General features: G+C 43.3%; 3 protein-coding genes across 5 annotated transcripts; all 3 read right to left on the bottom strand.

Moving 5' to 3' along the window:
- Window positions 1-1,638: 1,638 nt before the first annotated feature.
- LOC127771703 (aminomethyltransferase, mitochondrial) lies at window positions 1,639-4,329 on the bottom strand. Its single transcript, XM_052297631.1, has 3 exons — window positions 3,636-4,329; window positions 2,452-2,570; window positions 1,639-2,344 (listed from the first exon to the last, which is right to left on the bottom strand). Exons 1-3 carry the CDS (start codon window positions 4,200-4,202, stop codon window positions 1,798-1,800), a joined length of 1,233 nt encoding a protein of 410 aa, XP_052153591.1. The 5' UTR covers window positions 4,203-4,329; the 3' UTR covers window positions 1,639-1,797.
- An 807-nt stretch (window positions 4,330-5,136) lies between these two features.
- LOC127771705 (signal recognition particle 14 kDa protein) lies at window positions 5,137-7,988 on the bottom strand. The gene is made up of 4 exons (XM_052297632.1): window positions 7,868-7,988; window positions 7,485-7,578; window positions 7,284-7,393; window positions 5,137-5,671 (listed from the first exon to the last, which is right to left on the bottom strand). The coding sequence occupies exons 1-4, from the start codon at window positions 7,868-7,870 to the stop codon at window positions 5,480-5,482; spliced, it is 399 nt and encodes a 132-aa protein (XP_052153592.1). The 5' UTR covers window positions 7,871-7,988; the 3' UTR covers window positions 5,137-5,479.
- A 677-nt stretch (window positions 7,989-8,665) lies between these two features.
- Window positions 8,666-12,171, bottom strand: LOC127771702 (glycolate oxidase 2). Of its 3 annotated transcripts, none has more exons than XM_052297629.1 (13): window positions 11,839-12,171; window positions 11,492-11,614; window positions 10,986-11,129; window positions 10,652-10,776; window positions 10,518-10,564; window positions 10,360-10,437; window positions 10,150-10,274; window positions 9,923-9,989; window positions 9,773-9,835; window positions 9,558-9,627; window positions 9,370-9,470; window positions 9,098-9,202; window positions 8,666-9,006 (listed from the first exon to the last, which is right to left on the bottom strand). In XM_052297629.1, exons 3-13 carry the CDS (start codon window positions 11,123-11,125, stop codon window positions 8,821-8,823), a joined length of 1,107 nt encoding a protein of 368 aa, XP_052153589.1. In that variant the 5' UTR covers window positions 11,126-11,129; window positions 11,492-11,614; window positions 11,839-12,171; the 3' UTR covers window positions 8,666-8,820. The 3 variants fall into 3 exon arrangements, with proteins under 3 accessions (XP_052153589.1, XP_052153590.1, XP_052153588.1); XM_052297630.1 differs by lacking the exon at window positions 11,839-12,171 and adding an exon at window positions 11,693-11,827; XM_052297628.1 differs by lacking the exon at window positions 11,492-11,614.
- Window positions 12,172-13,590: the final 1,419 nt, after the last annotated feature.

Raw genomic sequence — 13,590 nt, 5'->3', positions numbered from 1 at the left:
AGCCCACCGTGCCAAGGGAGCGGCCCAAGCATGGTCTGGCTGTCGGGCCGTGCCGTGCTTGGGCCGGGCCAAATTGGCATGCCTTGGACCGGGCCATGGGCCTCATGCCATATGGCCATCTATAATCACATTCAAAAATACACAATACCTCTAATACTCCCTCCTTCCCTAAATGTTTGACGCCGTTGACTTTTTTAAACATGTTTGACCGTTCGTCTTATTCAAAAACTTTTGTGAAATATGTAAAGCTATATGTATATATAAAAGTATATTTAGCAATGAATCAAATGGTAGGAAAAGAATTAATAATTGCTTAAATTTTTTGAATAAGACGAACGGTCAAACATGTTTAAAAAAATCAACGAAGTTAAACATTTAGGAAAGGAGGGACTACTATATACTATATACAATATACTATAACTATTTGTTGTATTACATGCTATGACAGAGGATCCCAATCCCCCAAACAACTTAACAACCCAAATTGCTGTGAGCTCGTGAGCGTGACTGCGTGAGGTGGGGTGTTCATGTTGAAGGCAATCTGGATCGCTACCGTTGGTAGCTATCCAACTTTTATGCTCTACGCATACAGTGCAGTATGAGAGTTGCTATGAAAAGTCACCGCCACGTTACTCCGAGTCCCCCAACATAATATCCACCGCCTATGTGAGATCGGACGGTATATGGCGAGAGCGACATTTGGACATCCAACTTTTTGGGGACCTAGTAGTGTAAAGCAATACGGTATTGTATGAGGGTCCCAATGCAAAGACACCTTTACCTCTGGTTCTCCCTCAATCTCAGCCGCCTAAGTTTAATCGGACAGTAGACGAGAGGAAGGTAAACCTTAGGCCCCGTTTAGTACCCCAATTTTTTTTTTCTAAAAACATCACATCACATCTTTGAACACATGCATGAAGCATTAAATATAAATAAATGAAAAAACTAATTACACAGTTAGGGGGGAAATCGCGAGACAAATCTTTTGAGCCTAATTAGTTCATGATTAGCTATAAGTGCTACAGTAACCCACATGTGCTAATGATGGATTAATTAGACTCAAAAGATTTGTCTCGCAGTTTCTAGACGGGTTATGAAATTATTTTTTTCATTCATGTCCAAAAAGCCCTTCCGATATCTGGTCAAACATCTGATGTGACACGCAAAAATTTTCTTTTCATGAACTAGACAGGCCTTTAAACCGATGGCTTGCTTCACTGACCTGTGGTGCCATCACCAGTAGGCCCGGTCGCAACAGTTCAGCAGCTTCTTCCCTAGAGCTTCTTCAGCCTCTCGCTGAAGTGGAATTATCATGCTGACGCAGAATCACCCAGATCTATGAATTGGAACCGTGTCCACTGTTTTTCTGCAAGTTCATGGTTGTTTTCTCTCTACATTTCTTATTCTCTTTTGCATCAAGGAACTACAGGTCTCGATTTCCTTAATGTTTGGCTATCAAGTGTTCTTTTCTTGAAGAACATCTGAGTTTATAGACAAACACAGGAGGCAAATAGATGCTGAATTTGCTTTCTGCGACATCTGTTGCAGACGGGGAACATGGCCTATTGGCCTTGCAACTGCCAACGCAGACAACCAGTTCTGAAGACAAAATATGGGTTACCTGTGGGAAAGGATCCATACTGCATATCACATTTCATATTATTAGATGGGCAGAGGTAAAATGTCAAGTTGTAAGATGAGACCTTACAGAAGTTACAGTTGCGGTGCTGCAGAACAAGCAGCGACAAGAGAGTTGCATGAGAAAATTTCAACCGAAGGAGCATCCTTTGTACAAATCTATGAGGGTTTGTAGTACTTGGTCGGCACGAACGGCATCTTGGTGACGACGGCATCGTAGGACTTCCCACGGACGACAACCTTGAACTCTGTCCCAGCCTTGTGCAAACCGGATTTTACGTAGCCCATGGCGATGTTCTTCTTCAAGCAGGGGCTGAACCCTCCACTGGTAACCTCACCAATGTTCTCCCCGGAGTTGCTCACAATCTCACTATGACTCCGAGGAGGCGGTCCTTGCGAGAGGAGACCGACACGCCTGATCTTTGGGCCTTCCTGGAGCTGCTTGAGGATCACATCTGCTCCCAGGAAGCCGCCTTCTGCTTTCCTCCTCTTGCCAATTGCCCATGAGAGACCAGCCTCAACTGGTGTGATGTGTTGCTCCATGTCGTTGCCGTACAGGCAGAGGCCAGCCTCCAAGCGGAGACTGTCACGGGCACCTAAACCAGTCAGTCTCACCTTGCCTTCAGATTTCTCCAGGAGGGCCTTTGCAAGATCAACTGCATTCTCTGATGGAACAGAGATTTCAAACCCATCTTCACCGGTATAACTGTAAGAAATTCTCAGAATATTGACATAGTGTTCAAAATAATTCCACAAAACAAAGGTAGTAGCATGGTTGTTAACAACTTGGCTAAAGGATCAAATGAAGCATACCCAGTTCTGGTGAGAAAGCAAGCATATCCATTGATGTCAATCATCTTGAAGTCACTGAAATACATTTTGCTTAAATCTTCTTTTGTCAGCAACTGGAGAGTTGGGGCAGCAAGAGGTCCCTGCTCGTGTGAAAAACAAGTAATGCCGTCAGGAAAAATTAAATTTCTACGTGCTGTAATAGTGAAAGCTGATCACTATGATAAAACCCCACAAAGGCTGAGGGAGTAGGAATTGAGGGACAAGTTCTGCAGCAATCTTGCATGAAAATTTGAAAGTACAAAATATGTCGCGCAATGTTTCTATCCATGAATATACATTTGCACAGACATCCATCTGCCTCTTTCTTGATGAAATTAGTTGCTATAGAAGGGAAACCAGGTTATGTGTATTGTATCGTGATTGCATAGGAAACTTAAAGTTTGTTTTGTGACAATATGGCCTAGACACTTCTGTATTACACTAAAAATAAACCCACAGGACTAGAAGAAGCTTTACTTCCACCAACCAAGAAAAGGACACACAAACTTGCTCAACCACTACCTCAACAAATCAATATATAGTCAGTTCCAAAAAAGCACTATAACAAATAAAATAATGATTTAGCAAAGAACTATTGTTTGACAACCAGAAATCAAATTTACTGATCATGAAAATGCCACTAAACATTAAACAACAAATAATAAGTCACCGCATGTTTCCACCAACACGCCATCAAAATTCAAACATCTGCCTTACTACCTATTGCTCATATGCACATCAAGGCATTGTGCATCCTGGGGAAAAAAGCCTTATCTTCTACCCTGCGTTGACAATATAACAAATAAAACTGCAGAAAGAAACAAGCCTAACAGCTTATATTCTCTAATCCTCCAGCTAATAAAAACGATATGTAGTTTTTCTTCAAGTAGGCAAGAAAATTACTACTTCATATGAAGCGAATCTTTCTTCGCTTACCATCATCCACTAACTAGTGACTACACATCCCACCTTATATCTGACAGGAATGGACCTTTTATCCATGTATTGACTACTCATCTCAAAGCATGACATTCCCAAATCCCAGAAATAATCAATTGCTAAATCCCTTTCCGAAATGTATAATCAATTGAGGCAATCAATTAAGCAAACTAAAATCACCAACAGATTCCCCAGATGAAAGAGGGCAAGAAACAGAAACCGCTCACCTGCAATGCAAGAAGCGAGCGCTCATCGTGGACGTGCCACTTGACGTCGCCGCCCTTCTTGTTGAAGGCCTCCATGTGCTCCCCAATGTGGGCGAGATCCTTGTCCCTACACCCGGCGTTGACGACGAGGTAGATGTGCTGGTCGGTGACCTTGGTGACGACGGAGTCGTCGATGGCGCCGCCGCGGTCGTTGGTGAAGACGGTGAGCGTCCCGGTGCCGTCCTTGAGCGCCGCGACGTCGGCGACGACGAGGGACTCGAGGAAGGGGATGGCCTGGCGGCCGTGGAGGCTGAGGCCGCACATGTGGGAGACGTCGAAGAGGCTGCCGTTGGCGCGGCAGTTGAGGGTGGAGTCCATGATGGTGTCCTTGTACTGGATGGGCATGCTCCACCCGGCGAACGGCACCATCTTCCCGCCGTGCGCGACGTGGAAGTCGTACAGCGCCGTCTTCTTCAGCTCCGCCTCCGCCGCCTCTGCCGCGCCCGCCAGGTGCCGCCGCGCCGTCGACGTCGCGGCGGCGCCGCCGGCGCGGCGGGCGAGCGTGGCGCACGCGAGTAGCCCTCTCATCTTCTTTCACCACCGTCGTTTGTGGGGGTTTCGCGGGTTTGGTTGGCGAGAGGAGGTGGAAAAGATGAGATTTCTGAGGGGGTGGGTGGCGACGGGGGCGATCGGGAGTGGGTGGTGGCGAGGGCGGGGGAGGATGGGTGCGCGGCGCGCGACGCGAGCGAGGTCGGAGGCGTTTGGTGATGAGAGATCAGTGAGTGATCATCGGTGGGTGCTCGCTTTTGTTTTGATTTCTTTGGGTTTATTTTTTTGCTCGGATTTTGTCCGGTTGGATGGTGACGGCTGCTCATAGTGGTTGCTGCCTCCTACTCAGCAAAGATTCGTCTCTGCAATTTGGTACGATAAAAAATTCGCCACTTCTGAGGTGAATCTCTGGACAAAAATACCACCACATGATTTGGTTTATAAATTCTAACCGTGTTAAATAAAACCGAAATGGTGTAAAAACTGGAGCTTGGAGCTTTTGGACTTGTCTTGACCGATACGAGAATCAGTCGGGACCGGGGGATGTCAGAACAAATAGCTAGGAAGCGACAATGCTGTGCCCATACACAGGATACGGGCATACGGCCCTCCAATGCTCCATGTTGATGCAGCAATTGCTGAGAGAGCACAGCTCCAACTCTGAAGCTCAGCCAAACAGTTTTAGCTCCACTTAAAATAAAAGGGTGAAGCTCTCTCACAAAATAAACTAGAGAGGTGGAGCTGGGTTTAAGCAGCTCCACAACTCCACTCCAGACCCAACTCCTAGAGCTAAAATTAGGAGTTGAAGCTCTACCAAATAGGCTTATAGTGGTAAGCCGTTTGCTTATGCACCAACCTAAACATGGAATCTGCTTATATTCTGATCACCACTTGCATGTGGGAATCGTGACAGAGACATACCTTCACACTTTTTCTCCCCAACCAGAAAAACAAAATTGAAGGAACACAGACATCCAGATAACAGTTCTGCAATTTCCTTCTGCAGTCTTAGTTGCATAACTTCATGTTCCAGACGTAATTCTGTCAATTGAAAGTTGCACTAACTTGACGATCAGATCAGGCACAGTTTAAGAGATGCCTTTCTATGATAGAAATAGAAAATTCCAGGGCGGCTTACATCTAGACAACCAAAGCTGCTTCAAAAATGCTAATGTCGACGGCACAGCTCTATAAAGGTATTCACATGCTTCATCTCGCAGACATGAATAAGAGTAAAATAGAGGATAATGTCTTGACTACACCCATCTTACTCAGGCCTGTGAGCAAAAAGGGGCTTAGCAAATTCTTTCAGTAACTTACGACTTGGACCCTGCAGATTTCTTTGAAGACGGCGCTTTCTTCTGCTTCTTCGGTGCCTTCTCAGGTATCTTCTCAACCTCTGCAGCCTTCTTCTTGTCTTTCCTCTCCCTCTTCTTCAAAGCATGCATATGGGCTTTAAGAACTGTGGCATATGAAGCTTGGAACTTCAGGTACTCCTTTGCAGAGAGCTGAAAGACATGGCGAGCTTTTTAAGTTAGACTTATTGGGTGGCCCCAAAAGCTAAGCGAGTGACAGGAGAATAATTTATGCATCTCAAATAAGTATGGCTAATGTTTATGGCTTCAGAAAGATGAATAAATCCATCATTAATCAGTTCAAATATCCATTATTTCATCAAAACTACGAACATGTAATTAGTCAACTCAGATATCCAGTTTTCATCAAAATTACAAAAAAAAAAAGTATTGCAAATGACTGTCCTATAAATAGTATTGAAGGAAAAAAATAGTATCACTAACATCTAAGTAAATATAGTAGTTTCCCTCAGCTCGTAATTGCACTATCGACCCCTAGGAGGCATTATTGCAATAGCAGGGGCAAATAAATGCTCTATTGGGTGAGCTTTGACAAATGTAATTTAGCAGGGACAAATAGATATGGACACATATGGTTCCAAACCAGCTATTATTGCAATAGCAGCTAACTCTGTATCTACATGAACAGCATGGGAGATATAATCACCAACTTTTTAGCCTTCAATATGGAATACCTCACATCACCATGTGAATTTTCACCACATATAGGGTAGAGGAGAAAATAAACTGTTTGCAGAACATATATCTTGGGACTCTGAACTTATCATGGCGTTCTTACTCTTGTGGAAAAAGATTATCGACCCAACTGTTCGGTGGTAAAGATTAATCACATGGGAAAAAGTGGCCAGAGGATGCCCATCGATACTACAGTCTTATCATTAGAAACAATATTTTCACCATATAAATTTAAGCTCAAACAACTTGATGACGCTTTCAGAAAATGCAAGATGGTGCAATTAATGAGAAACCTCACTACTTAATGCAATCAAAACTTGGCAAGAGCACACAAATGAGTTTCATACTCAATATAACACCAACTTGAGAGTTATCTTAGCATAGGGTGAAAATGAGACTGCGGTAGTGTGGGGCAGGCAAACATGCAATATTAACACCATGAATGGCACTAAACGTTTTCTCGGCTAGTTTGTCTATTGAACAAAGTTCATTCATGTTTATTATCAATTTACCATGCTACAACTAAGCATGTGATAGTATAGTCTGTTCCAACTTATGATTATGTTACACATTCTACTTCAATAGGATGCGAGTTAAGATGTCCTATGAGTAAGCATCTGATTCTACGGTTCCTCGCTGTTTATGATCATGCTTCACGAGTGCCTACACATGTTACTGCGATAGGATGCTTGTGAGAAGCTTAAGCAAGAAACCAACGTACTGTACAATATATGTTCACTATATATACAGTTCACAGTTTGGATCATACTTATTGCAGCACTTCTACAGTTCCATACTTTTATCTATCTCTTAAAACAACATACCTTGCTGACTTGAATACCAAATGAACTGGCTCAGTACCGAAATTTCATATCCAAGAGGTTTTAGTGCACACAATACCAAAAGCGCCTAATGTCATATTCACATTCCTCACTTACCGCCTGGTGGCATAATTAGCATCGAATACCAGATAATCGGTAACCATTATGCACAAAACTAACAACCATAAGCAAAACTATAACTCAAAATCCCATCAGCAGAGCAAAGGACACTAGGACAGTCACTGTACCGAGGTGCAGATGTTCTTCTTGCCATCGGTGGCACGGACGAGGCACCGGAGCTCCACTGCCTCTCCCTTCGCCACCATCTTCTTCAACCTTGCCTGGCACTTCATCGATGCTGCACATATCAAACAACCCATCAACTCAAGCATCAGTTCTTCAGCCACCCAAATCACAAACCAGATTGCCAGATGAAAGCCCGCACTCACATCGCTTCATGGTGACCCAGACAGATCCCTTCTCCGTGCTCCGCTCGTACATGCTCGTCAGCTCGCTCAGAAACGGATCTGGTTGCAGCACCACCTGACCGGACCAAACCACACATACGCGATCAAAACAGGAGGAAATCGAGAGCATCCAGTACGACAATAACCAGTAGATTCTTCTCAGAATCTTCGTCCCCCGTTCTACTTCCAATCTGAAATCACCCAACGCAAAACACCACCAAAAAAAAAAGCCTAATCGACTCGAAATTGTAGACCATAAGATCCGATCTCGCGCAAATCCATCGCAGCGAACCGCGTCGAAGGCATCGATCGGGAGTGCGGCACAAATCCGATGAGAAGAAACGATAAATTGGATGGGGGATTACCATCTTGAGAGATCTCGCGATCGCCGGGAGAGCAAAAGTTTTTCCCCTTCTGGTGTTTTTGCCCTCGTCTTCGTCGCCTTCGCCGCTGGTGTTTGGATCGTAGAACTGTAGAAGGGGAGGCAAGGGGAACTATAGGGGGAAACGGACGGCTGAGATTGCGGAGCACGAGGGATCCAACGGATGTCGTTAGTGGATAGGGTCTCCTCCTGACGGTTGTAAACTGCGGTTACCGTGTAAGACGGCAGCAGATTGGTTTCCTTCCTCATCTACAATTTCTAATTTTAATGTGAACCATGCCGAATTTGGAGATTGTTTATGAACTTATCCTCCTCTCAAAAAATAGATCTATTTAGGATTTGTCCGTATCGTGGTTCTTCATTTACACAACCTCGTATTTAACTTGCCATTCTCATGAAGTGACCATAACTCAATCGATTTGACTCAGAACCAAACTTAGACGCGTGTATTCACATGTACGACTAATTATTCTGGTTCTAAACTTGACATGGATAATTGCATTTATAACTAACCACATTTACGACTAATTATTCCAGTCCTAAACTTAACATGGATAATTGCATTTATAACTAACTATTCTTTAGTCGTAAACCCCTCTTAAGGATATGCATGCGTGCATACATAAGGATGAGTACGCACATGTGTTTGTACTGTTTCTAAGAAAATATATAGCTGCGTCATCTAGGTCTCACGTGAATACGTTCATAAGGGTCAGTGCGCTTGTGCAGTTGTGTCATCTAAGATCTCGTGTGTTTATAGCGGTAAAAGTACATGTGTTGTGACTTGTGAGCACCTGTATCTATATTGTGTTTCTTTCTCCATCTGACATTGAACACAAGTTACAGAATCACATCAATTGCAGTCTGCAAAGATGTTGTACAAGCCAAACGCTCCCAAGAACGCAAATGCAAAGGAAACTTGGCTACACTAGCTAGCTACAGCCGAGAACAACGGCGGATCCTGTCGCTCTCGGTGACGACGTGGCCGCGCGTGATCTCCTTCACCGACGTGCAGCCGCTGAGCGCCATGGTGATCTCCAGCTCGTCTCTCAGCATCCGCAGCGCGTTCCTCACGCCGGCCTCGCCGTCGACGGCGAGGGAGAACAGCACCGGCCTACCAATCTGACAGAACAAGAAACATATGCAGCTTTACATGCCGTGTCATGAGCAATTCAGCATCATCTTTCAGCCAAACATTAGCTAGGGGACTTACAAATACCCCTGAAGCTCCTAACGCCAGGGCCTTGAACACGTCGGTGCCGCGGCGAAAACCGCTGTCGATGAACACCGGCACACGCCCATTTGCTTCCCTGACAACCTGAGATTCGTGCTGTTTTCAGTTAAAATGTGTTTAAAAGCACAATAAGCTGAAGTGCAGATTGGGTTATCAATGGCATACCTCTTCTAGACAGCTTATTGCCGGGTCGGTGAAGGAGCCGACCAAATTTCATTAAGATTGAAAAGAGAAAGTTACATATGGCATACCACTTCTAGACAGCTGATGGTTGCAGGAAGATAGTCTAGCTGGCGGCCGCCATGGTTGGACATGATGATACCAGCTGCACCGTATTCTATAGCAATTCTAGCTGCATTTTTGTAAATGTCTTGTGAGATCTGCAGCTTGGATAATGAGGCATGCAGTTACACAAGGTAATTGAAAGCAAAGGACATACTGTCTTGTGCTGTTATAATTCCTTTCACTAAGACCGGCAATGATGTAACTGTCTGTAACCACTTGATATCCTGTATTGTAGGATGAGTCATCAACATCACACGGTTTCATTCACATTAAGAATTGTCTGAGATATGACATTGTTCTGATGGTTAAAATCTTTCATATTAACTGGTTGTTATCTGGAAATTACAAGTCATAGTGTCACTGCAATACCTTCCAAGAAAAAGAGCGGTCAATCTGGCTAGCGACATAGGCAGCAAGACCAGAACCATTCGTCTGAAACATCAGATAAATAGATTGATTCAGGGCATTGTTAAATAGAATCATGACTACTTCACACAATGGCACTAGTTTTTAGACAACCTTATCTATCTTCCCTTGATCCAGCCCCTCAAAGATCTTCAACATGACATTTTGAGGCAAGGTGAACCTAGAATGTAATGTTAAGTATAATGCAGATAATGAGTTTGCGGTGGAGTTTCTTCTTTCAATAAAGGTGCCTTTAAGAAAAGGATATTGATGCAGAGTACAGATTTTCATTAAATAATGCATAATGCACAAGTCAAACACTGCGGTTGCACGATGAGGACCTGTTCTTGACATCAGCTTCCCTGCGACCAAGCCATGGAGCATCAACAGTCAGTACAATTGCCTTATAGCCAGCCTTTTCAGCCCTTTGGATAAGCTGTTGCACTAAGTTCCTGTCCTTGTATATCTGAACAAGACATTGATAAGAAGTAAGGGAGCATAAATCCTAAAGAAGAAAGGTGAAGAATCTAAGAAAGAAAATAGTGTAATACTGAAAGTTGGAAGAAACGAACTCCAGGCCCTGCCAAATTAACCTCTTCAATACTACAAGATGACCATGAAGACAATGTCTGAAAATATGACTAGTTGGTGAATCAATGTGTCAGACGTAGATATCAAAATGCATAAAATTTGTTACGATCTTTCAAACCATTATAGTTTCTGCAGCAGCTGCAGCTCTGGCAGTAGCAACCTCTCCTGCATTCCAGATAAATATCCCTAAAGGAACTTCTCATTGAAATATGCGATTGCCAAAAGAAAGATATAAAGGTAGCAAACCAGAACCTTCAGGATGTGCCAATTTGTGCAAAGCCGTAGGAGCAATCATAATGGGCATGGAAATATTGTAGCCTAAGACGCTCGTAGACATGTTGATACAGGACACATCAACCAATACACGCGGCTGAAACCTAACATCATTTATCCACAAAGGACACCATAATATACTTTGAAAGACAAAGTAATGGGTAATATATTTTATTTCAAAATCAAAACACAATGTCAAATGAAAATAACTAAAAGCTACATCCTAACAATAACTTCTATGAATATAACACAAAATCAGGACCTCCCTATCTCCATTTTCAGATATTCCCTACCAATTTAGAGCACAACTTACAAAATTCTGGAGAATGCCTCACTGTTCTCCCTGAGAGTCCATTGGTCTTCTGCGCCAGTGGCATAGAAATCATAAACCATCTTTGGCAGTTTGTGCTTTGCAAGTTCTTCATATTCGCACACATTTGTGACCAGAGCCATCTCCCTGCTCAAATTATTGTCTTCAGCACAGCCATAAAAACTCCAAAATGCTACATAACCAGCTTAGTATGGAAGGCAAAAGCAACATGAAAAAAATGATGGCACTTATGTAATATGCATCAGTACAAAGGTGCTTATACGATATAAAATGGCACAGATGTACCAATTACCCATGAATCGAATTAATCTGACAGATTCACAAAATTTAATGAAATAAAACAGGAATAGAGCATGCGAGAAGCTCAAGCGAAACATTTTCCCCCATAAAAATCCATCAAATTAAAAGACATGCATGAAAAAGAAGTATACTAAAACCAAAGGTGTAGTTTTGGAATTTCTGCACGATAGATCAGCAAGAGGACTCACTGTTTACTAAGCAACGGGGGGCAGGGCTCAGGAATTTTGTCTGTGCTTGTGTCTTTCTTGTACTCTTGAACTGGAAGGAGGAATTGGGGGGGCTTTTTTATGCTCTTTCCTCTTTGTGTTCATCTGTGTGGATGAGGAAGAGAGTGGTGATCTACCGACAGTGACAGGGGAGAATATCTTGGAGGTAGGAAGGATCTTTACTTGTGTACTAATTTTGTATTCAAGAATCAGATTTTCCCCATCAGCAAGACACCAAAGATTGACTGATATCTGAAGTATTTTACTAGAGGAGAGTATCACGCGTGTTCTTGGAATAAAAATAGCTCAGAGACAGAGAGTGCTGGTACCTGTAGTTTGGTCCTGGAAACCGCAAGCCTGAAACCATCAGCACAGCTCTCGCTTTCTCTCCCTGCAAGCCGCAGCGGCAGGACGACGAATCGGCCGCTAGTTTGGTAGCTTGCGACGCTGACGCAACCATCACCGGCGATTTGTAGGCTGTAGCGATAGGACGATTTGGGATGGTGATGGTGCGCGCTAGGGTTGGGGGCAGTTGAAAGGCCAGCAAGCGCTGGCTGCTAGGAACCGGACCTACACCGCGGGGAGGCGCGGGAACGGCATCGTCGGTGAGGCAGCGAGGAGCGCCGCCGCCGCCACTGCCGCTGGCGGAATCCGTCGGTGACTGGGGAGGAGTGTATGTGAAACTGATAGTGGGCCCGGGGCCCATTTATCAGAGAGCAAACGCTTTCCTGAGCTATGAACAGAGATTTTTTTTAAATCTTTTTAACCTTTAATTTTAAACTTTAAAATAGACCATTTACAAACTTATTTTCAAGATCTTAACCTTTTTTTGATCATGCTAGTTAAACTGGTGTGGCGAAACAATATTGTCACGCCAATCTCACTGGTGTAACAGCATTATTTGACCATGCCGGTCTTGCTAACATGGCAGCTTTATTTGGTCACGTCACTCTGGTTGGCATGATCCCAATGTTTAGATTTTAGAAATAAGTTTTTACTAGAAAAAATGCCCGTGCGTTGCAATAGGTAAAGACGTTTTTTCATTGATATATTAAGAGCTGAGCAATAAATTGAAATATTTGGATCGCTATATACTTTATAATTAAAAAAGTTAATGAAAATTTTTCATGGGTTTAGGATCAATAGCCTTCCTTCCATTCTAGCCTTAGGCCAGTCTCCCGAAGATAGTCCCGTGGCAGTACGGTTGCTAGTCCCGTGGCCGTACGGTTGCCGGAGCAAATCTCCCCATCAAATCTGGTCGAATCTTTCTCGATCACCCAAAATTGATTGAGAGTTTTTAATCCACTCGATCTTCTCTTCCCGTTTTTTCCAAAATCAGAGTGTAAAACTCTTTGTTTCCCCCATCAAATCCGGAAATCCGGCCTAATCTTTCTAGATCACCCAAAATTGGTTGAGGTTTTTTATCCACGATATCCTCTTTTCATTTTTTTCTAAAATCAGAGTGTAAAACTCGTGATAAAAACGATCGGGGAAGATCGCCGTCATCATCAGCAATTGTTAAAGGAGATTAAATCCAACAAATCAAAACCGAATTAAAAGGAAAAATAATGGAGAAAATGATGAGGGAGGAATGAGGAGTCGCAATTGTTCAAGGAGATTAAATCCAACAAATTAAAACCGAATTGAAAGGGAAAATAATGGAGAAAATGATGAGGGAGGAATGAGGAATCGATTTTTGCAATCAAATTGGAGGAGAAAACGGACAATTGATATGGTGGCGGCACGGCGCCAGGGTTCAACTCGGGAGACGTGCGGCGAATGGATCGGATTAAAAAACTAGATGAGAAAAACCAAAATCGCATGGGAGAAAAAACCGGCACAAAAAATTTGACAAAAAAAAAACAAAAGCGCCCGGGAGACGTGATCGGATTAAAAAAGGACAAAAAACCAAGAGCCTAACTGCATGCGGAAAAAAAACTCTTTCGCATGAAAAAGTACCTGTGGCTGACTTTTCACGGAAGTCGGACTCTAGATGTTTTTTTTCTATTTTTACTGACGAGCGACGACAGAAGCTTTTTTTAATCGCTTTTGAGTCGGACACATTTTTTTTTCTTTTTTTA

The sequence above is a fragment of the Oryza glaberrima genome, chromosome 4 (assembly GCF_000147395.1).
Source record: "Oryza glaberrima chromosome 4, OglaRS2, whole genome shotgun sequence".
In the NCBI taxonomy this organism is placed as follows: Eukaryota; Viridiplantae; Streptophyta; class Magnoliopsida; order Poales; family Poaceae; genus Oryza; species Oryza glaberrima.
This window is presented reverse-complemented; position numbering and strand designations above follow the sequence as displayed.

Excerpts from the sequence above, each read along its gene's own strand:
- LOC127771705 (XM_052297632.1), bottom strand. Across the intron at positions 7,394-7,484 it reads CTGGGTCACCATGAAGCGAT|CATCGATGAAGTGCCAGGCA; the intron begins GTGAGTGCGGGC and ends TGATATGTGCAG. Across the intron at positions 5,672-7,283 it reads AGAAGAACATCTGCACCTCG|CTCTCTGCAAAGGAGTACCT; the intron begins GTACAGTGACTG and ends CATGTCTTTCAG.
- LOC127771702 (XM_052297628.1), bottom strand. The coding sequence starts at position 11,969 with ATGGTTGCGTCAGCGTCGCAAGCTACCAAACTAGCGGCCGATTCGTCG. Across the intron at positions 10,275-10,359 it reads TTCGTTTCTTCCAACTTTCA|ATATACAAGGACAGGAACTT; the intron begins GTATTACACTAT and ends TGTCTTGTTCAG. Across the intron at positions 9,471-9,557 it reads AATTATAACAGCACAAGACA|CTAGAATTGCTATAGAATAC; the intron begins GTATGTCCTTTG and ends ACAAAAATGCAG.
- LOC127771703 (XM_052297631.1), bottom strand. The coding sequence starts at position 4,202 with ATGAGAGGGCTACTCGCGTGCGCCACGCTCGCCCGCCGCGCCGGCGGC. Across the intron at positions 2,571-3,635 it reads GCTCGCTTCTTGCATTGCAG|GGACCTCTTGCTGCCCCAAC; the intron begins GTGAGCGGTTTC and ends TCACACGAGCAG. Across the intron at positions 2,345-2,451 it reads TGCTTTCTCACCAGAACTGG|TTATACCGGTGAAGATGGGT; the intron begins GTATGCTTCATT and ends AATTTCTTACAG.